At 42.7% G+C, this 22,492-nt stretch overlaps 1 protein-coding gene across 1 annotated transcript; it reads right to left on the minus strand.

The window, feature by feature from the left end:
* Window positions 1-350: 350 nt before the first annotated feature.
* On the minus strand, window positions 351-21,087 carry LCT (lactase). Its single transcript, XM_075512116.1, has 17 exons — window positions 20,427-21,087; window positions 18,691-18,770; window positions 17,296-17,379; window positions 16,213-16,315; window positions 15,477-15,555; window positions 13,844-14,531; window positions 12,812-13,457; window positions 9,913-11,472; window positions 9,307-9,575; window positions 8,562-8,852; window positions 7,271-7,469; window positions 6,348-6,550; window positions 5,868-5,977; window positions 3,812-3,946; window positions 2,510-2,733; window positions 1,339-1,575; window positions 351-559 (listed from the first exon to the last, which is right to left on the minus strand). The coding sequence occupies exons 1-17, from the start codon at window positions 21,085-21,087 to the stop codon at window positions 351-353; spliced, it is 5,778 nt and encodes a 1,925-aa protein (XP_075368231.1).
* Window positions 21,088-22,492: the final 1,405 nt, after the last annotated feature.

A 22,492-nucleotide genomic window follows, 5' to 3' on the forward strand; every position in this document is an offset into this window, starting at 1 on the left:
AAAAACACTGAGAAGCAGTAGAGTTTCTTGTGAAGAGACCTGCATCATGCAAGGGGAGATGACAAAGCAAGAACAGATGAAAGGTCAAGTTCAGAATCCTTATGCAGATAGGAACAAGCAATTTTACTTTTGTCTTTAAGAAATCAAGACAATAATGCCTGGGGAGAGACAGTTAACAGAAGATTTTCCTTTGTATTTTAAAGTTGGTAAGCAAACAACAAAATGATGGGGAGCTATCTTGAAGGCAAGATGCAAAGCTGCAGTAGTACAAGCACTAGGTTTCTTTTCCTGGTGCTGTAGGCTTTTTTAATAAAAAACAAATCAAACAAACACTTTAGCAAGTGGAAACTTTACAGTTTACTAAGTTCCATGGGTGATTGTTTATGGGATCTTTTGGATAATTTCCCGTACATACATGCAAGAAGAGCCAAGCCCAATGCACCAACTGCAGAAAGAGCAAAAAGCACATACAGTGCTATTTCTGCACTTTGTGATGTTAAATCTAATCCCAAAAAGCGCACGCTGTCAGCCACTCCTGGTGTGGTGTCTGTTGGTGTCACTGTCCAGGGGAAAACAATAAGAAAGTATTAGTAGACAGCCTGGGGTGAACTCTTTCATGCGTGTGCGTGTTGCTGCTTCCTGCCTCTACAAGGCTTTCAGCATCGCTCTTCTGTACTCTGGCAGTAGCCATCATTCTTTGGGATCAGTGATTGACACCATTTAGCTCAGAGTACAGGCACAACTGAGGCTCATAGTGTAACTCTTGAGACTCCAGGAGAGGCAAGTATTCTCTGGCAGCCATGGTCATCCAAAAAAGCTGATAAAAACAATTATTTTAAAACCCCGCACTAACAGTGGTTGCTGTTCAATGTACTCCTCTAGTTCAGAAAATGTAAGTGACAAAAGAATATTTCCAAAGGCTGCCCCAAAAGCACTGATTCGTATAAAGTATTCAGAATTGTTTAGAAAAAATGGTGTGGGAATACTATCTGTGTGTGGTTTGGAAAACACCTTAGGCAGTTCTGTTAATCAGAGAAAAGTAGAATGGAATAACTTTTTTGCTGCATTTTAGAGACAGGCACATATTGAGGTGCTGTCACACAAAATGTAGTCGTCGTTCTGGTTGTGCCTACAGAAGGGATATAATTCCATGTGAACGTCTTCAGTCATAACAAAGACTGATGACTAGTCAGTGCACTACTGGAGCCCTTAGAAAGAATATTGCAGAAAATGGTGGTGCCTTTAAAGACTACAGATGATGGAAACCTTTTGGAATTAGAATCAGATGTGTGCACGCGCACACACACACACAAGCACAATTTCTGCTGCATCACTTACCTTCAGGCTCCAGTGCCAGACAGGGATGTGGGCCTGTTGCTGGGTCTGGAAACCCGTTGCAGTTTATGATCTGCGAGTAATACCTGGCAGAGGCCTTGGGGTGCCGCGGCAAGTTGGGGTCTGTGAAATTCACGTGATAGAACCCAAACCTTTCGTCAAAGCCCACAGCCCACTCGAAGTTGTCCATCAGCGTCCACGCGGTGTAGCCTCGTAAGTCGACCCCGTCGAGGAGAACAGCTGTTACCAGGAGCAGACAGAACAGGTCAGTTGTGCAGCCGGGTGACAGGAGGCATCACCGGTAGGCCAGCAGTGGCACAACGATGCTCCAGGACACTGCAGCAGCAGGGCACCAAGTACAGTGAGGTTACTGTCACATTGGCCTCGCTGGTTCCGCCATCTCCCCATTCCCACCTCTCCCGCATGTTGCCTTAGCTCAGTTGCTCTGAGGTAGTTCAGCTGCCAAATTACAGCTGACAAGCCACCAGGGTAGCTCAGTCAGCCTGCCAGCATCGGAGACTGCTTTTCTCTGCTCCAAAAATCAGAGTTTTTGTCCAATAAGCGAAGGTTTAGGAATAGAGGAGAAAAGCCATCAACACGCAACCAGTGGTTAAGCAAATGCATGTGGGGCCTCGCTGCTAAAAGGCAGTAAAAACAAGCACTTTCTGAACGGATGGCTGGCAGCTCCCAGTACATCAGAAAAGCAAACTGAAAAAGCCCTTCCCTGACGTTGCTTGACCACTGCTGTAATTGAAACCAGTTTGGGTTGGGGTTTGTTTTTTGTTTTGTTTTTTAAATACAGTTTTTAGACACAGCAGTTGTCAAACTAGAAGTCAAAATAGGTATTCACAACAGTTACTTGTCAAGTAGTGGAACCTTCTCCTGCCAGATGCAGCTATACAAGGAAGCTGCAGTTACCCTGTTACACCCAGGGTTTGCTCTTCCTTGAGCTCACCTTTCCCTGCAAAGTCGTGGCTATCCACGGCCAGTTTCTGCTAAACCCAAAGGCTCTCTGAAGTGGATACAGAGTAAATCCATGCGGGTGTGCAACTTGCAAGTGTGATGGCAGCGGTCTTTCAGCTCTTCACAACTTGCTTTATACGCATCAGTCTTGTGGCGAGACACTGCTGCTCTTTAGAGATTTGGATGAGCAGATTTAAAGAATCACTCTTACCTTTCAGTGCTTCGTTAACGTAGCTGCGATAGTAATGCATTCGCCAAGTGTCATTGAAGCCTAAGGCTCCCCTTTCTGAGATCCCATTTTCAGTCACGTAAATTGGAGGGTTGTTGTACTCTTTCTTTATCCATCTCAGGAGCTTTCGGAAACCAAAGGGTGTCACCTTTAGCCAGAAGGAACCGGAGTTCAGCCAGCTGCGGTCCGTTACTGAAGCTACACCCCTGCAGAGGAGGACACACTGATCAAGGGACACGTCCCGGGTGCCTGCCGCTGTTCCTGGCACCTCATTGCTGCAGGGCTGAGAAAGGCAGTGCTGAGCCCTGTGGAAAACTGAACCAGAGGTGACATCGTGGCAAGCTGGCGAAAGCACAGCGGGCTGAGGCAGTGCTGGTGCTCACAAGCCTCTAGAAAACACTTATACTTTGCTTCACAATCATATTCTGCTTAGATCAACTATGGCTGAGGATGTGATGTTAGCTCCAAATCTTTCTCCTTTGACACCATTTCTACTGTTCAACATATAACGCAGTGCTTGAGCACACGAAATTGCCATTTACACTTACGTCCAGGAATGCAAGACTAAGCCCAGCGTCCTTCTACGTGGCTAAACCACAGGGGCTGAGATGCGGCAGCAAAGGGAAGTTATAATAATTTCATATATTCTCTGTGGAAACGTTTTGGAAAACAGCCTATGTTCACCCCTGTGTGTGGTCTCTCCATTACCTTAATTCTCATCAGAAAAACTAGTAAGCTCGTACTGTTTACCTTTTGAAGCCGGGGAAAGAAACTGGTGTCTAAATAAAAATCTTGACTTATGTATACTTAATCATGAAGTCATTTAGCTATTTAGGCTTTGAACTTACATTTACCCGATGTGGTGAGGGAACTAACAACAGTTTAACAGCAAATGGAGCAGTATCCATAAACCAGGATAATCTAGCAGTTCAAGCTGCAGACTGGGGGCAGGAAATATGATAAATACTGTTTACAGCTGATCCCAAACCATTGGGAGACTCACAAGTGCAGATTCCTTCCTTTAATAGATTGTCTAATTTTCTTTGTTCTGTTTTTTAAACATTCATGTTTATCATCAGGTCTGCAAAAAAAGGGCTGTTGCTGGACTTCTGTGAAAATAACAGTATCACAGATACTGTTTGGGGATATTTTCCCTATTATTGGTTATAACAGCTTAAAATACTTGTCTCACAGCTTTATTTGCTATCAGTTTATATTGCTCAGTTGGCCCAGGCTCCAGGTGTGCATATTTTACTTGACCAGCAATTTACATTCATCTCTTACCTATCAGAGTCATATGACAGAACACCAGCAGGATAGTTTACGTTGTATGTTAAAACCGTAGTATAATGATTTAGACCAAAGTAGTCATATGTGCCTTTAATTCTTTGCTTTTCACTTTCAGTAAATTCTGGAAGTCTGCAATAGAAAACAGAGAAAAGCATAAACCCCTCAAAATGTAAGTCTTCTCAGGATTGCCCCTTCTTTTGCTTCTACCCCTCCCTAATCTGATTGTATAAACTAAACTAAGCTTTTGCTAGAATATGCAAGTCATGCTGCCTGCTCTAACGTTCTCCAAGACCTTCCACCGACCAGAAAAGAGACACCTGATGGCTAGAGGTCCTGCTCATGGTCAAACAAGAAGCTTGACCATCCTCTTGCTTTATAAGACAGGAAACAGTGTTTGCCCAGTCAGGAATGTGTTGGGAGGAACTGGGGACAACCATTTTGGTTGTCAGGAGCTTACCACAACCCTGTGGAGATCCAGAGCTGCAGTGCTCGCAAGTGACCCGTCTCAGCCCACCCTCCTGCAAGAGCATGACTAGCTCTGACAGAGGGAAGCATGAAATGGAGCCTCCTAGCAGCCAGCGACGTGCAGGGGTCCTGTCCCCACGCAGGGGAGCAGTCACAAGCCCCCTCAAAACACTGTACTCCTGCTTGCACGCACGGAAGGTGCGGCCAGCCATCTGTGCTAAGATGTGCTTCATGGCAGCAGGGGAGCAGGCATCTGCTGCCAGAGGAGCTCTTCTCTGTGGCAGTAGTAGTACTTGGTAGGTCATGGTAAAGGCTAATACAGGGTCGTCTCATAAACTCTGGCTTCTATGCGAAAACCATAAAAACTTCTGAGCTTTCTCCCCAAGATCCACACTTGAACACACTCCGTATGTAATGCTGGTATCCCTAGTACCAGCACCACAAGCACAAGGGGAGGTACCATGATCCTTCTGGAGGAACATGGGAAAACCCAGGAGAAACTGGGAACTAGGCTCTGTCTGGACTCTACCATTTAATCCCAAAGCGCTTGGTTCCCTTCAAGAGGGAGGCCTCCTCAGCGAAGAACATCCCCCTTTGGGATCTGCAGCCCTGCACAGAGTAAGAAATGGAGTCAGGGACATCCAGGGTACCCTGGAGCAAGGGGCGAGGGTTTTCTTTTAGACAGAAGAGGGAGAAAATTCTCCTGGGAATTGGGTCCCTAGGCTGAAATTTCCCTGCTGAAAATGCAGCCGGTGCTCCTGGCAATTTGGTGATGCTTGAGAGTTTGCAGTCTTAGACTGAGGACAGGACTTCTTCCCCAGATTGAGATGCTTGGGCACGTTATCTCATAAAGCAACACACAGCGACTTTGCTGTCTTATTAATGGCAGCAACCGCCAGAGAAGAAATAACGTGTCAAAAAAAGTGCTCAAGAATGCAAGAGTTTTAGGCACATATAAAAGCATAAATAGACCTGCCTTTGCTGCAGAGCACACACTGACTCTTCCACCATCTCCCCAATTTCAAAACAACTGGTCTTTCACATTTTCAGAGAGGAATGATCGGGAATAGCCCCAGATCTAATACACCCCACCAAATTGCTATTAAAGTGAAGAGGGGAAAAAGAGTGCTTTCCTTATATGTGTCTAAAAAGGGAGAGAAAAGGAAAAACATTCATGCTGGAGCACTGCTAGCGCAATAGGGTTGAGAATAATTAAGGGGAATGGAAAATAGGAAACATAATTCAGAGGCACCAAGGAGTTCTCAGTGCTCGAGTTCAGGACATCATCTTAAGAACAGTTAAAACAGATTTACCATGGTCAGGTAAAACACTGTGTCTAATGCAGAGCATTTACTATATCACTCTGAGCTGCCAACTTATTAACCCAAAGATATGTTATATTAGTAAATTTAGTTTGCAAGGCAGCTAGAGACAGCAAAATGTATGCTAGAGTTTTTCTGTGAGGATATAGTAAGATTTTTACAGTAACATCACAATAGAATCATTGAAATTTAGCACTTCTTTCAGAAAAGCAGGTTCCAGCACAGCAAGTAAAACAAAAGCAAGTATGTGCCTGGGCTCCTACCGGGACTGGCTCAGGCCCTGAGCCAGACTGCGTTCCCGAATCCTCGTTTTCATCACTTCGTTATAATCGCCATTTTTGAAAATGGGATGAGCAAACCAACCTAGAAAAAACTAAGCCAGGAAATAAGGGAGAAGGATAAATTATGTATCAAAACAAGGGATTTAACAATTTCTCCATTTAACCATTTCAATGAACAGGCACATGGAGATATGCAGGGATGCCCATTTAACGGCAACAAATTTAATAAGCTTTTGGCACTGCAGTTGTATTTTGTCTCATTTCTATTGCATACTTGATCAGCCACCAGAAGAGGGTGATACATTTCCGTGCAGAGATGCCTCTGGCTCATCCTTTTCTTTCATGCTGGCATGGTGAGATGCTGACCTGGGTTTTGGGCATCTCCAGCACCCAGGATGGGGGTGCCACCATGAGCAAACCCGGGAGCAGTAGGGAGAGCTGTGACCAGGTGTCCCTCTGTACCTGCAAGTATTGTCTGGCAGCATCGATGTCATCCTGGTTGTATGGGTTCCTTGGTTCTGCCCAGTCAGAGTTGATGGTGATAGAGATTAATCCTCCTTGTTTTGCCCGGTAGGTCTCATTGTAGAGGTGCCAGGCTTCCGCGTGGGCCTTTATTAAGTTGTGCCCCACCACATAGGGAGCTCGCCCTGGCCGAACGGAGATGCCTGCAGAGACCATGACAACACGGGCAGTGGAGCAGCAGTTCCCAGCATTCGCATCGGCTGCTTCCCAGGTTAACACAACACCCGGGACACCCAGAACAGCCCCTAGTAAATGAATAAACGCGCAGCACCTGGTGCCCTTGGGCCGAGCCCTGGGCTGAGATCCCTGCTTTGGCAGAGGCAGCTGGAGGCACAGCTGCAGTGGGCAGGCTGTGTGGGACCCCGCATCGCCCCTTCCTCCCCCTGTGGCAGGACACGGGCTGGCTCAGCTCTCTGCCCGTTTAGGGCTGCCAGCCCCAGCAACAGGCGGCTGCTGCCAGTGTGGAGAGCAGAAAGCTGTGTGTTCAGGCCAGCTCCCATTCCTTCCCTTCCCTTGCTTCTACCCTACAGCTGAGCTTGGCTCTCCTCAGCCCTAACCCTTCTCCACAGTCCTGGAGCTGGTCTGGAAATGGGGTCTGCTCCAGACAGCAAGTGTAGTCTGGAGGTTGCAGAGGAGGGGTGGATTAGAGAAGTGGAAGAAGGAGGATGGGTCTTGGAGTGGACAGGCAAAGTGAAAGAAGGACCTGTTCACCACACCGCAGCAGTCCAAACCCCATTTATCCCCACCACACCGTCTTCCTTGCTCTACCTTTGTAAGCCCCTAGCATCTACTCTGCTGCAGCATAAAAGAGAGTTGTGCCTACAGTGCTGCAAAGGCTCTGAGGTTATGCCCAGCAGTCTTACCTGGAGCAGCTGTGCCAACGCCATAGCCAAGATATGCAGTGTTGTAGGGTTCATTGAGGGTTATCCAAAATTTCACTTTATCTCCTAGTCTCTGGAAAAGGAGCTCAGCATATTCCTTAAACCTCTGAACTATAGTATCATTCTCCCACCCACCGAGGTTCTGCAGTGCCTGTGGGAGGTCCCAATGGTAGAGAGTTACCTGTGGGGAAAGACAGCAAGAAGAAGGACTCAACCAATCACTCACTTTCAGAAATAAGGGCAGTAACCCACCCTCATTTTCATAAATAAACTGTGCTTTGTTCTGCAGCTAGCTGTTCCTAACGGTGTTTAGTTTGCACTCATTCACTCAAATAAAATACCTTCTTGCCAGTGTTTCCCCTAAAATGGGGAAATGACTTGAACTCTAGGGACTGCCTGATGGTGAAGATGAAGCTTTTACCAAAAACCACCACAACCTTGTGATAGCAAGAACTCGTCAGTGAAGAACTGGTGCACCTGCACTGACTCTCAGATGAAATACAGTCCAATAGACACGTGTTTGGGCTGGTACATCCGTTGGACCAGTCTAGAGCAATGCCGTGAAGGCACAGGTTTGCTCAGGCATGATCTGACGCTTGTGTAGATATTCCTGGATTGCCCCCTGTATGGTGTGCATACACACGTATGCAGCGTTTGGTGCAGCCATGTGCGCTCGCTCGCTCCGTGTACCAGCGTGGTTTTGGGAGGACAGGGACAGCCAGCAGTGGGGAAGCAACAGGCAGAAGCAGAAAAAAGCTGCATGTTCCCAGGTCTATGGGGACAGGTCAGATTGACTCAACAGTGCTGAAAGAGCTGACTGATGCAGTGGTGAGGTCACTGTCCATTACGTGTGACAAACCATGCTGATCAGTGGAGCTTCCTGACTCCTGGGAAAATAATAATGTTACACCCATCTCCAAGAAAGGCAAGAAGGAGGATCCTGGGAACTACAGGTCAGTTGGCCTCACTTCAGTCTCTGGAAACATCACTGCATAGGTCCTTGTAGAATCCTCTTCCAAGCACATGAGGGACGAGAAGGTAATTGGAAACAGCCAACAGTAAGGCTACTGTGATCTTTCTGGTAGTAATTTCTGACATATCACTATATTCCCAGTTCATTTGCTTATGCAAAAAACATGTTTCCTTGCACAACACAATGAAAAACAATTTCTCTGTGAAGGAGGGTGTGGATGGAAACACACACATATCCTCTGAGCATCAGACTTGGGTTCTGCTATTTTTTAGTTAGCTGGAAGTTACGGTTTTTAGTTACCTGAGGCATAATGTTAGCTGCCAGAAGAGCATCGACAAGCCTTTCATAGTAGTTCAGTCCCATTTCATTGATGTATCTGGTGGTCCCATCTGGGAGAATGCGGGACCAGGAGATTGAAAAGCGATAGTGAGACACCTTGAGGCTTTTTAGCATTTCCACATCCTCCTCAATCTTGTGGTAGCTGTCACAAGCTACATCTCCGGTGTCATCATTGCTGATTTTTAAGGGAGTGTGAGAAAATTGGTCCCAAATGCTAAGTCCTTTCCCATCTGCTCTCCATCCTCCCTCAATCTGTAATTGAAGATGGAGGGGGGGATTGTTAGTAAACCCCAAATTTAGGTCTTGGTCTAGCAAAGAATTCAGCCTGTTAGTCTTTGTGGCACCACACAATAGTTTGACTTATCAGCTTAAGGCTAGAAATAGCAATGTTTTTGCTGTACCAAACTAGTAAGACCTCTTGGGCCTCAAGGCAAGACATATTAGCAAAGTACAATGTCACAGAACAGGCATTGTTTCAGTTCATCTGCTGCTCCATGTTGGCTGGCTCTTGTGAAGCCCATGCTGCTGTCTCAATTCCTGAGGTATAACCGTGCCCTTAAAAATCTCCAAGTTCCTCCGTTTTACTACAGTTGTTACACTAACCCTCAATTATGGTAAAACCTAATGTTACAAAAGCTGTAGGTGTCTCATCCAAAATGAATTAACTGCCCACAGATACTTTAAGAGTCTGTCTTGGTTTCCTAACCTGATATGCTGAAGTTGCTACACTCCACCAAAAGTTCTTTGGAAACTCTCCATATAAAAATTCATCTTCTTTTGGCAATGGGATACCATTATTGTGGATGATTTCTGCATAGTACACAGCAGAGCGCTTTGGGGTTCTTGGCCTGTTGGGATTGTCAAAATCAACCTGGTGCAATCCAAATCTTGGATCATAACCATTCAACCATTCAAAGTTATCCATAAAAGACCAAGCGTTGTATCCTCTCAGATTAACACCATCCAACTTGTAAGCTGAAAGACCAGAAACAAATGGAAGAGCATCAGTGGTATAATCACACAGTAAATGAACCACAAGGAATACACATGCAAGCCCATACACACTTCTCGCTTCTTAAAGCTGCCAGTGGTCAACTAAGATCATTAAGAGACTCTTCGTAGTTGGAGGATACTGAGTCCAAACAGCCATGCAAAGGAGATCATAGAAAGAAACACTATGTTTATATTGTGTTCAGAATATTTAAAGACTGATATCAATCACTTTTAATAACTACTCTTCAGAGGAATAAAGTAACCAGAAATCTAGAGAGGAGACACACAACACCAACAGAACAAAAGCAAACACTGGTACCTTTTAAAGCTTCATCAATGTATGTTTTGTAGTAAAATATCCTGGTGTTGTCATCAACATCCGATTTGGTCTTTATCCCCACCCCATTCTCCATTATGTATATTGGGGGATTTCCATATTCTTCTTTGATCCAGTTCAGTAGCCTCCTCAGCCCCCAGGCCACAGCACGATGGTCAGTAATAGCTGAGGAAGGCCAGGAGCTGTCAACCGTTGTTAAAACTTCTTGGTCATACTCATAAGAGAAAGGCCTCAACCGGGTCGTTGCATGGGTTACAATTTTGGAGGTGTAGGTGTTGAAGCAGAAAACATCTGCCGTGCCCCTGATGTATTCACGCTCCTCTGCTGTGAAAATCGGTAGGCGAGATGATGGCAGGTTCTGGAGCTCACTCCTGTTCCCAACTTTCCACTTCATGACCTCAGGGTAGTCCCCATTTTTGAAAATCGGGTGTGTAAACCACCCCACCAAAAACTGCAGGTACCGGTCTGCAGCTTCTATGTCCCTGGGATTGCTTGGTGTCTTCGGCTCAACCCAGTCAATGTTGGGACACAGAGAGATGACTCCTCCTTGGCTCGCTCTGTATTTGTCATCATATGTGTGGTAGACCTTGGCGTGAGCTTTCAGTAAGATGTGAGCAACCCTGTAGGGAGCACTGCCAGGGTCATTGACATTGGGTGGAAATGCCCCAATACCATAGCCAACCCAGGCAATGACTTGGGGTTCATTGAACGTAATCCAGAACTTCACCCTGTCCCCAAAGGTCTGGAAACAGAAGTCCGCAAAACTATCAAACAGGTCAATCAGCGCACTGCTCTCCCAGCCACCAATGTCCTGGAGAGCTTGTGGCAGGTCCCAGTGGTAGAGAGTGACAATTGGAGTGATGTTGTTTGCAACCAGTCCATCAATGAGACGGTTATAGTAGTCAACTCCATGGCTGTTTATTGAGTTGTTCCTTCCGCTGGGGAAGATTCGAGACCAGGACAGGGAGAAACGATAGTTCTTTACCCCTAAAGCTCTCAGCAGGTAAATATCTTCCTCCACCTTGTTGTAGCTATCACAAGCTATATCTCCAGTATCATTATTCTTTATATTCCCTGGGATATGGGTGAAGTTATCCCAAATGCTGGGTCCTTTGCCATCAGCATCCCAACCTCCCTCTACCTGGTAGGCAGAAGAAGACACACCCCATGTAAAGTCCTCTGGGAATGTCCCATAAAAGTACATATCCCTTTCAAAGTCTGTTTGAGATGAAAACTTCTGCCAGACAACCTTGGCTTTGGAGGGAACTTCTGATGCTGGTAAATTCGGCAGCTTTGATGGCATGGGTAGGTCAAACACCACCGGTGTAGAAAATCTGTCCAAGACTTTGGATGGGAAACCATTTTTTTCAATAACACTAGAATAGAAATAAGCAGATGCCTTGGGAGTCCTTGGTCTGTTGCTGTCTTCAAAATTCACATGATGTAGCCCAAATTTTAGGCTGTACCCCACTGGGCCTTCAAAGCCATCAACCAGGGATCGAGCAATATATGACCGAACATCAACTGTGTCTAGTTTTACCGCTGTCACAGAAATAGTACAAGACACTGTTATTCATTTGAACATTTTCTGAATACAGAACAGCACAACTTAAGCACCACAACTGAGGGTAACAGTATGATAAGCCAAACATGTACGAATGGTCTTTTAGGCAAAAAAACCCCAAACAATTAGAGTATCTGGCAAGAAAAGCAGTCAGCACTGTAATAGGAGCTGTCAAATGCTTAGTGATAAAAATGTGTGAGAAAAGAAATATTAGTCAAGAGATATTTGAGTATAGGACACTTGTGCCACTGGTATCCCTTTCCCTGTGTTCTTGTTTTCAAGCACAATTCATCAACTTACTTAGGTATACGGTGCTCTTTTAGATTTAACACTATAGTTAAGCTGAAACATAAGGTGTATTTAGTGCTTGCCTATCTTCCCTGAGCACAAGAGAGTTTCTTTTAGCAGAACAGCATATCCAATACCAGCAGAGGCAAGTCCAGCATCCTTCCTCACATTGCCTACAAAAAAGCACTGAATCTCTCTCCTTCCAGAAAAGTTCACTTCCCATATGCAGTCCACCTTCTTTACTTCTGCTGAGGCATAACAGCAATGCTAAACTGTGTTTTCCATAGCTCTTCTAACACTTCTATCAGTAAGTTGAGAACTAGGCCAAGAAGGTCAAATGCTGTATACTGATGACCAACATATTTAATACTGCATATTTAATAGTTTTCCTGACAGTATTGATTTGTGTGTCTCAAGAGAGTACCAGTCAAATCTCTATTTGAAATCTCAAATCTCTATATCTTTGAAATCTCAAATCTCTATCTTTGAAATCTCTAATCTCAAATCTCTGTCCAGAACTTCAGTAACTAATATCATTTTTACATCAATTGATAAGCAGTTTGCAAGATACAGGCATACCTTGAACCTTGCTCAAAATGATTGAGATATAAATTTCTCCCTAAAAATTCTAACCTGAAATGGTACAGGATGCTGCCAGTTAGAGCTGCTTAATCAGTAAAGACATCATTCAGTCCTGATCTATGAGATCTCTGTAGGCAGGAGCCTGCCTGCAGGCAAATCATCTTTGAGCTGAAGTATATAAACACTGTTCTCACAGAGGGACTGACACTAGGGTCCAGGCTACATTAATCTGTACATATGAAAAACCTGTTCCCATAACTAAACAGAAAGGAGAGTTCCATATCTGGACACCAGATAGGTTGAAGTACATGAAGTGCCACTACATACACAATAGGCAGCTGACCTCGTATCGCTACACAAGTGGTGATGTTTTAAAGCTAACCACCATGGAAGTGATAGAATAACTAGTTGCCATTATTAAAAAAAAAAATTTAAATTTCTCCATACCTTTTAGAGCCTCATTGATGTACCGGCGGAAATAATCCACTCGCAGAGTGTCATTAATAAGATCCCCTACGTCTTCTGTCGGCATACCATTTCCTGCTATGTAAATTGGGATCTTTGTCCCTGTATATTCCTGGGACACAAACTTCAGCAGCCTTCTTAATCCCCAAGGGACCACATGGATCCAAGAAGAGGCAGTCTGTGGCCAAGAAGGATCTACATGCAAGGAGAAGTTCCCAATGCTCTCATAGCCTGGTGTGCAGGTCCCATTAGTCACAGCACTGACCAGGCGGGAAGTGTAATGGGAAAGACCAAAAAAATCTGCAGTCCCTTTCACCCAGGACTTCTCCTCTTCTGTAAACAGAGGCAGCTGTGCAACTGTTGTGGAGCACTGCTGGTTTACTTCCTGGATCTGAGCCTTCAGGATATCTGGGTAATCACCATTAACAAATATAGGGTGAGCGAACCAGCCAAGCATGAACTGCAGGTACCTCTCAGATGCCCTCACGTCCTCAGAGTTGGTTGAAGTCTTGGGTTCAGCCCAATCCGAGTTCAGCACCAGCCCCACCTTTCCCAGTTGCTGAGAGCGGTATTTGTCGTTATACAGGTGCCAGACCTTGGCATGAGCCTTGACAATTGTGTGAGCCACCTGGGGGCAGAAAGCAGAGGGATATGTGACACACGGCTTTGCACAAGAACTCTTAAGCATTGAGACTTTTGCCATGTGAGAATGTAATCTCCATCCAGAAGAAGAAACCTTAACAAGACAAATAATAATAGCCAGAGAGTGCAGCAGGTTTTGGATTAAGCAGAAGAATCTGGCTATCCATCAACACCAACTTTCAGAACAGAAAAATAAAATAAAGACATTTAGCACCCATTAACTACCCCATTTTTTTGCAAGTATCATAAATCCAACAAGCAAATAGTTGTCTCGGAGGCCACATTAGGCTTAAACATAGTTAAAGTACAGAACCATCAGAGGAAAACAACACAACGGCAGCTGCAGGATCCTAGTTACTCCTCTGTCCCTACCTTGTAAGATGCTACTCCTGGGTCAGTGATTCCTGGAGGATGCTCTCCGGTGCCATAGCCAGCGTAGCTGATAACCCAAGGCTCGTGGAAAGTAATCCAGAACTTGACCCGATCCCCAAAAGCAGCAAAGCAGAAGTCTGCATAGTTTACAAAAGCATCTATGATACTGTCATTCTGCCAGCCACCAAGAACCTGAAGAGCTTGTGGGAGGTCCCAGTGGAACAGAGTCACCATGGGCTCAATGTTAGAGTCTAGCAACCGGTTAATTAATTGGTTGTAATAATCCACACCCTTGGAGTTGATGGTCTCATTGGTGCCAGCAGGGAAAATTCTGGGCCAGGATACAGAGAATTTGTGCAGTTGGGGATGAAGACCCCTAAGTAGGTAAACGTCATAGCTGGTTTTATAGTAGCTGTCACATGCCACGTCTGCTGTTTGGTTCATGTAGACATGACCTGCATGCCCAAACTGATCCCAGATGCTCTCTCCTTTCCCATCCTCTGCCCAAGCTCCTTCAATGTTAAAGGCACCTGTGGATGTGCCCCAGAGGAAACCACTTGGAAAAACATCTTGCAGAAAAGAATCCCTCTCCAATTCAGACTGTTTAGCAAACATTTCCCAAACTGTTTGATAGGAGGAGCGAGGGGCAAGAACAGCATCTGGATTCTCCTGTAGAGTATTTGTTTTGCTGGAAATAGAATAAAAAGAAGTTACAATCTCCAAGGTGGATGCCAGTGCCACAGAACTTGCAAACACGGAGGATAAAAGAATCGTTTGCTTCCCATTCAGCTGACATAAGCCACTTAGGGTATAGTTCCTTTGCCATCTGATCAATCCAACCTACTGTCTAGCAGATGAAGGTGGAGTGCAATGAGCTAACTGCAGAGCTGCTCAAGAGCTGTATATCTAATACATTTCTTTGCAGGTGGATTCTCATAATTCGTTACAGCTAGGTCAAAGGTGCAAACAAAATCCTTGCAGTGTGTAGCGATTTCACATGCTACAACTGCTCTTCTGAGTGTCCATGGGATAAGCTAAAACTAATCAATCCTGCTTCTGTAATCCTTAGCTTCTCCCTGCACAATGACATCTCCTACACTTCTGTAGGCCCAACTGGCTTCTCTCCTATGAAAGCCTCTGCTTGCTTGCTTTCTCTGTCTTTTCTTTCTTTCTTTCTTTTCTTTCTTTCTTTCTTTCTTTCTTTCTTTCTTTCTTTTCTTTCTTTTCTTTCTTTCTTTTCTTTCTTTCTTTTCTTTCTTTCTTTTCTTTCTTTTCTTTCTTTCTTTTCTTTCTTTCTTTTCTTTCTTTCTTTTCTTTCTTTCTTTTCTTTCTTTCTTTTCTTTCTTTCTTTTCTTTCTTTCTTTGAAAATGTGCCTATTACTACTGGCTTGAACCTGCAATCTGGGTAACCAAGGATGAGAGAGTGGAAGAGGATTACATTGCCTGTAATAGTAGGATAGAAGATTGCCTGTAATAGCAAGAGACTGGGCTCAGCGGAAGGGCATTCCTTTCCAGTCCCTCCAGTAACTAACAGCAGACTTTACCACTAAAACTGTCTTCTGTCTGCCTGCACATAGGTTTCTAGAGGACACCATTTTATTACAGTATCTGATTTAAGGGATAAAAACCTTACCTTAAAACATGAGATGATGAGAAGTCTAAGAACTCATTAACATCATACCCAATCGTACGGGTCTCTTCTTTATTAATAGCTGAAAGCAAACAAATGGTAAGTGATGGACTTAGTCACAGCTTAGATGCCATGGACTGCATGACAATACTTGTACATACAATCACACCTTTAGAAACATGGTGCATTTCCATAACTAACAGCTATTTTTCTCAGATCAAATATGTTGGGTTTTTATTAGATTTGTACAATTTCATGTTAAAAAAATGATCATAGAATCATAGAATCATTTAGGTTGGAAAAGACCTTTAAGATCATCGAGTCCAATTGGAAACCTAACACTGCCAAGTGCACCATTAAACCGTGTCCCTGAGTGCCACATCTACACGTCTTTTAAATACCTCCAGGAATGGGGACTCAACCACTTCCCTGGGCAGCCCCTTCCAATGCTTGACAACACCTTCAGTGAAGAAATTTTTCCCAATATCCAATCTAAACCTCCCCTGGTGCAACTTGAGGCTGATGAAAATGATGAACAGCTTTGGTAAAGATTTCCTGTTTCCTGTCCCTCAACACTCACCATCCGCCCTTAATTTTCCAAGAAGGCTATGAAAGAAACCATAAAGTTGTTTCATCTAATAGCAGCAGTCTGGACGGGACAATTTTGAATTTCCTCTATAATTTGCCATGCAGACCTTAGGTGAAAAACTCTCCATCCTTCTTGAAATATGTCACTCACCTGTGACAATGGCAGCTACTGGTATGAAAGGATTCTCTTCCATGGAACCACAATCAAGGAACTTTAGACTAAAAACCAAGATCTCTGTGTCCTTCCAGACATTCTGCAAAACCAGAAGTCAGAGACTTGTATGAAAAGAAGCATCAGCCAGCTAGTAGAACCATGCTCTCGCATTTGTTGCTTTTAACACAGCATAGGAAATACCTAGAAGACTGAGACTGAGAATCGGTGATAAAGTTCTTCAAAGTTAAATTCATAAATCAACAGAGTAAGCATTAAATACCACCCACCATTTTTCTCTGATCCAAAAAAAGCCCAATGCAAATCAAAGCATAAACCCCAGACACCTTCAGTGTTCAACCTGTCATTGAAAAGGCACAAGGAACTATGTCCTTTTTTGAAAGCTTACTTGGTAAGAATCTGATGCCATAAATGGCCCACGCCAGATTTTGAGAGAACTGCAGCATGCTGGGACCCTAAAGAGAATGAGTCACATGGGTAGCTCCTTATTCTGCTACGCAGTTGCTGGATGACTCTCGTCTTATGGCTTTTAAGAATGCAATTCACTACCAGAGGTTTAATATCAGGTACTAGCCTATAGCATCACTGACATTGTTGCTGCCATGTGATCTAATCCTTTCAGAAACTCATCCTCATTGACGTTTCTAGCACTGCCTCTACTGATGAGGAGTTGCAAAGTTTGGTAGTACAATTGCAGAACACGTGCTAGAATGAAATAGTGTCTTTTAGTGTATAGGTATTAGCCTAAGAGCTTATCAAACACTTAGGAGAGAAAATGTTTTTCAGTCCTGCACAAAAGAATTCTGCCATTCCAGTTGTTAATGCATCAATAATGAGCACTGACCAAGATGATCCTTTCCAGCACTTTCGAACACCTGTTTTAAAGTCAGAATAACAACAGAGAAGTAAGTGAGCAGTATGCAGCTGTTTCCTAGCGTAGCTGTTTTCTGAGCTGTCACAGCAAATCAGAACTGTTTAGACACGCATCAAGAAACATGAAATTCCCCTTCTATTTACGGTCTGTTGCTGCTGCTATACTTTGAACACTGTGCATAATGTTACCTGGAATTCACTCAATTTCTTGTAGAAATCTGTTTCATTTCCACAACAGTACTGAAGGCTGAGAGACAGAAAGTCTACTGAATCCTGGAAACAAGAAAAGGAAAAGAATAACTGTGGAGTAAAATGCAATTATTGCAGGTATTATGTTAAAAATATATAAAATTGTAAAATATTTGATAAAGATACATTGCTGGAATAAGAAGCCATACAGCTATATGGGACCTCTGGATAATATAATGAGTACGAACTGGCTACTGTATGGGAAAATGCGTTTTGTGTCTCTCCTTCTAAACAAAGTAAAAACTAAACAGCTAAAGGAAATTCTAGGAGTATCTTATGAATTTTAATATTAATGATTTACAGTTGATTCTTTAATTAGTAAGACTGAAGAAGTCTGTGATTAATCAGACAGAGAAACCTTTGCAACTATGTGGTTCAGGTAGGCCTTATCAATAATCCTTTGGAGAAAGTCCACTTCAGAAATCTTTAATCATTCCAAACTACAAGCATTATCCCACTTTAAGTCATCAAGTTCAAGGGAATAGATAGTATTTTTATTAAACCAGCTGATGAAGCTGGAAAAAACCTGATAAGCTTTCAGCTTGTTTTTCAGTCCAAGGTTTTCTTCTAGTTTAGTCAGCTTATCTAATACAACATCTTTCCTCTCCCTACAAACCACACCTTGCTTATATCTTTGAAATGCCATGCCTACAATATTGCTTACCCTATTACTAAATTTTGAAGGATTGTGAATACAAGCCGAAAACCTTCACTGCCATCTGTTCGCTACGTCCTACATCAACATCCTCTAGGTGAAGACAGCTACTAACAGAGGGTTTGGTCTTTACAGAAAGGATGTCATCATCTTCGTAGAGATTATGTTCTCCTCATGTTATGTCATCCCTGTGCAGCTAGATAACTTTTAGCTCAGCTCCATCTGTGTTTTCACATAATAAGCAGGGTTTTTTAAAATAGTGGTTATTTAAAATAAAGTATCTTTTTTATTTGGTGGTGCATTAAGTAGACTTGCAAAGAAAATAACAATGTATATGCTTTTTGCAGACGCCTTGTCATTTAAGCTAAAATTGCTAAATTATGAGAGCTAAATTATGAGAGCATATATTGCTAAAATTGCCAATTATGAGAGCAAATATTTCTCCATATATCTTAATCAGTGCTTGCTAGCGAAGAAAGGATGCTGAAGTCATTTTTAAAATCAGTGAGCTTCACATGATCAGATTAATCAAATAAGTAAAATTTACCAAATTGGTCAGTTGGTCAACTTCCTAAAATTTTATTTAATTTGCAACAAGTCACTTGATCCCATACATAAAAATCAAGTTAAATAAATTCAAATTTATATAAGTTTGGGAATAATTTCCATTAAGCTGTTACCTGAAGAGAAACTGAAAGCAATTCTGATGAAGCACTATCCAAGACATGACCCAGTCCTAAATCAATGGACAGCTTTCCACCTTGAAAAAAACCAGAGGCAGTCTATTAGTAATGTTAAGGACAAATAAAAAATTTCAGTTCAGTGCAGTTATTTTAAAATCAGTTGGAAATTTTTGAAGATGTGGGTCAGACAGTGCCCTAGGTAGCTCATTTCAGAATACCCACTATGATTTCAACAGAGAGTTGAAGAAGGTTGAAGAAAGTTGAAGAAATTCAAAGGCAGACTTTAAGGAGTCTTTGTCAATAAATCTTGTCTTATCATGACTGCTCATAAACATCTTAGCACTGTTGCTTGCAGGAAGGTGGATCTGAATACAGCTGTCCAGTGGGTGCCCTTCCACTCCATGAATAATTGTAAGTAATACCTTTAATTTTCATGCCTTTGTGGTGGTTCTACAGTGGTGAAATTCTCTTGCTCTGTGTAACAGAGGTAGAGTTAAGACGTAATTACTTTAAAACCCCAGTGTCTGCAATGGGATGTTGGAAAAAATGAAGGACATTGCAGACTTCCTCACACTATTATTATCTCACAGGAGACTTCTTGTGCCTTGTTTCTTCATGGTTTGAGGTACATTTCAGGAATTTTTTAGTCTTTCCTCTGTGGGTCAGGAAGAGGTACACAAAAATACATTATGTACAAAATAGCTTGATTATTATGACCTTCTCATTGTACAAAGAAAAAAATAGAATAAGACTGGATTTGAGTAATTTTAAAGTAATTTGTAACTGATAAAGATAATTAATTTTCATTTTATACTAAAAAGTAAGTATTTTGTTTCATGTTGCTTTATTTAACTTTTTAAAGTTAAATAAAATAATTTCCCTTTGATTAAATGAGAAATGTCATTTTAAACCATGATCAGTTTTGTTTAAGTGGATTTTGTCAATACATTTGCAAAGATTTCCACCTTTTAGGTGGAAGGCTGATAGTTGAATTTGACCTGATTCTTCAGCTAGATCTGGACCTCCAAAGCTGTATTCCCTGGGAACACATCATGCCTTAATGGAAAAGCCTGCACTCATCATACATAAGAGATTATAGCTCAGCCACTGACTGATGGCATGAGCTTCCTCTCTTAGCGGAAAAGGTAGCAATTACATTCCAGTTTTCAATGACATTGAAATAAGTAATAAGGCTTTAAAAATGAGATGACTGGGCAGGAATCAAAGATTCTTCCTAAGTCTCGGTCTCACTTTTATTACACAACACATTTAAGGTTTGGTATATGAACAGTATGAGACTACAGTTCATTGGAGGCATCTGCTGGTCTTTAAATTAAGAGCACATGGACAACAGCCCTTAGAGAAAAAGCATATAAAAGTATTATAATGTTTGGTTTTGAAGTACTAGTTTCTGCTGCTCAAATTAACTGGAGGCTCATTAATACTTCCCTGATGCTTAAAACATTAAATATAAATATGCATACATACACATATATATTATCCCCAACTATTTTGGCTATCATTTCAAGTAAAATGCAGTTACCAGTAAATTATAAAACAATTATCAAAATAAGGGATTTGAAGGAACCTGTTACTCAAGGATTTCTATGCAATTCTGAAAGCACTGATAGCATATTCACACAGAGATTGCATGTAGCAGTGGCCATTTAATCCAATCATGAAATATTTGTGAAAAAGTCATATAAAAAAATCCCTCTCCCCATTTTTCTTACCTGTTGGTGAGTATTTCTCGTGGTAGATGGTGTAAGCTCTTTCATGAGCGTCAGCTAGGGCCTGGGCTTGGTCCTGGGGGTCATCGTAAGGCAGGCTTTTAAGGACCTCCGGCAGGTTGCTGAAGGTGAGCCACACATCGACCAGGTCCCCAAAAACATGGAAGCTGAACTCTGCATATTCCACAAAAAGGTCAGCAAAAGCGTTGGCTGTCCTACCCATAGCCTGTGCAGCCACAGTTCCAGGGACATGCTGGTGATGCAGAACTACCACTGGCCTGAGGTCTGCAGCAACCAGGGTCTCGAGCAGCTCCCGGTAGCACTGCACTTGAGCGTCATCTGGCTTCCTGGCATCCCCCTTCGGAAGAATGTGTGCCCATGGCAGGAAGACTTTGTAATGCGTCACCCCCATCTCATAAAGGTGGGAGAAGTACTGGGGCAGCTCAGGAGGCACAAGATCTTGGCACAGGTAATCATGGGCTTCAGCCACGGCAGGGCCCTGATCTTCCTCGGGTAGGACTTGGTTCTGCAGATGCAATCTACTTACTAACTTGCTAGGTAAAGGTCCAGCAATGGCAATAAAATTCTGAGCAAGTTCCCTGTCTATCCCAAGGCTGGGACAGACTAACAGAAAGAAGACGACTGTCTTACAAATCACCTCCATTTCTGGACCTTCTTCAGAAAGTTATTCCACACTACTTATATTACAGTAGAAGTAATATTTAACTGAAATTATCTGTTAAACAGATAAACGTTCCCAGAACTAGCTGACACTAGAATGATAACAAATCAGGACTTTCAGTCAATAGATAAACGAATAAATTGATGAATACAAAAAATAGTCAAACAATTAGTTGGAGAAAGGTCATGTGGAAACATTTCCTGCAATGCTTATGTTCCCCTTTGTGCTTGAACATCAATTGACATTTGCTGATACTGCCCCCATTTCAGAGGAAGATAAAATAAGTAGACAATGCTTTTCATCTCCTCTTGGCCTTTTTTAGCTTAAGAGAAATCCTGGCACAGCTCTGGATGAAGAAAATAACAAAAGCAGAGTTATCTGCATTTCTGGGGCTGGGTACCACCACAGCTCAGGGTGTGCAGGACAGCAAGACGCATGTTTGTGCTCTAATTCTTGGGTGCATAAAGGAAATCTGAGATGTGGCATCTTGCCCACTTGGAAAAGTGGCTATTATGTGAATTCAGACAGCAGCAACAATGTGCGTCCTCATGCCTGATAACATCAAGGAACTTGAACATCATTTTATTGCTTTCCAAAGTTCTCCTTCCTTCAGCCTTGAAAACACATGGGTGGACACATAACAGATCACCTGCCTGAACTGCTGCAGAGAAGAGATAACTCGACTTTTCTGCATTCAAATACAGCAAAACTGAAGAGCTGAGAACATTTGCTGCCTAAATGCAGAACACGTTTAAATCGACTAAACACAAAATTCTACATAACTATATAGAAAAGTCAGTTCCACCTCCAAGTTTATTTCTTTTAATAACCAGCTTTTTGGGCAACTTATTGCTCTGTCAAGCAATGTTATCTTTAAGTTACAGTAGAAAACGTCTCTCAACATTTGCTGTTACTCAGATAGCCAATCTTATAGCTTTTACAGGGATTGTTTTGACCCTGTTTGATTCCCAGGGGACTATTTTTTTTTAGGAAGCCTTGAAAAGCTTTCTGAAACATTGTGCTTACTGTTCTGAACAACTACATACTCTTCTTCAACGCCCATGTTTGAATAACAAGTCTGAATAGGAACTTTACAGCACCACCTGCTGCTTATTTTTCAGTAGAGCAGTGTTAACTCAGAGAGGGAGCATCCCCCCTAGCCTATGAAGCACACAGAACTGGGGAAAGAGAAGCAGAAAAAATACTTTATCCCATTTGAAGAATATTTATTATCAAACAAAGACTGGGGGAGGGGGAAACACATAATGAAGTACAAACATCTTCCTGTCGTTATTTTGAAAATAAATGAACAATACAGGATAACACGAAACTGTTGCTGCAGGTGGGTGGCAATTTTTAATGAAATGTAGCATTTGCCAAGATGCAG

Source organism: Mycteria americana, chromosome 9 (genome assembly GCF_035582795.1).
Source record: "Mycteria americana isolate JAX WOST 10 ecotype Jacksonville Zoo and Gardens chromosome 9, USCA_MyAme_1.0, whole genome shotgun sequence".
Lineage (NCBI taxonomy): Eukaryota > Metazoa > Chordata > Aves > Ciconiiformes > Ciconiidae > Mycteria > Mycteria americana.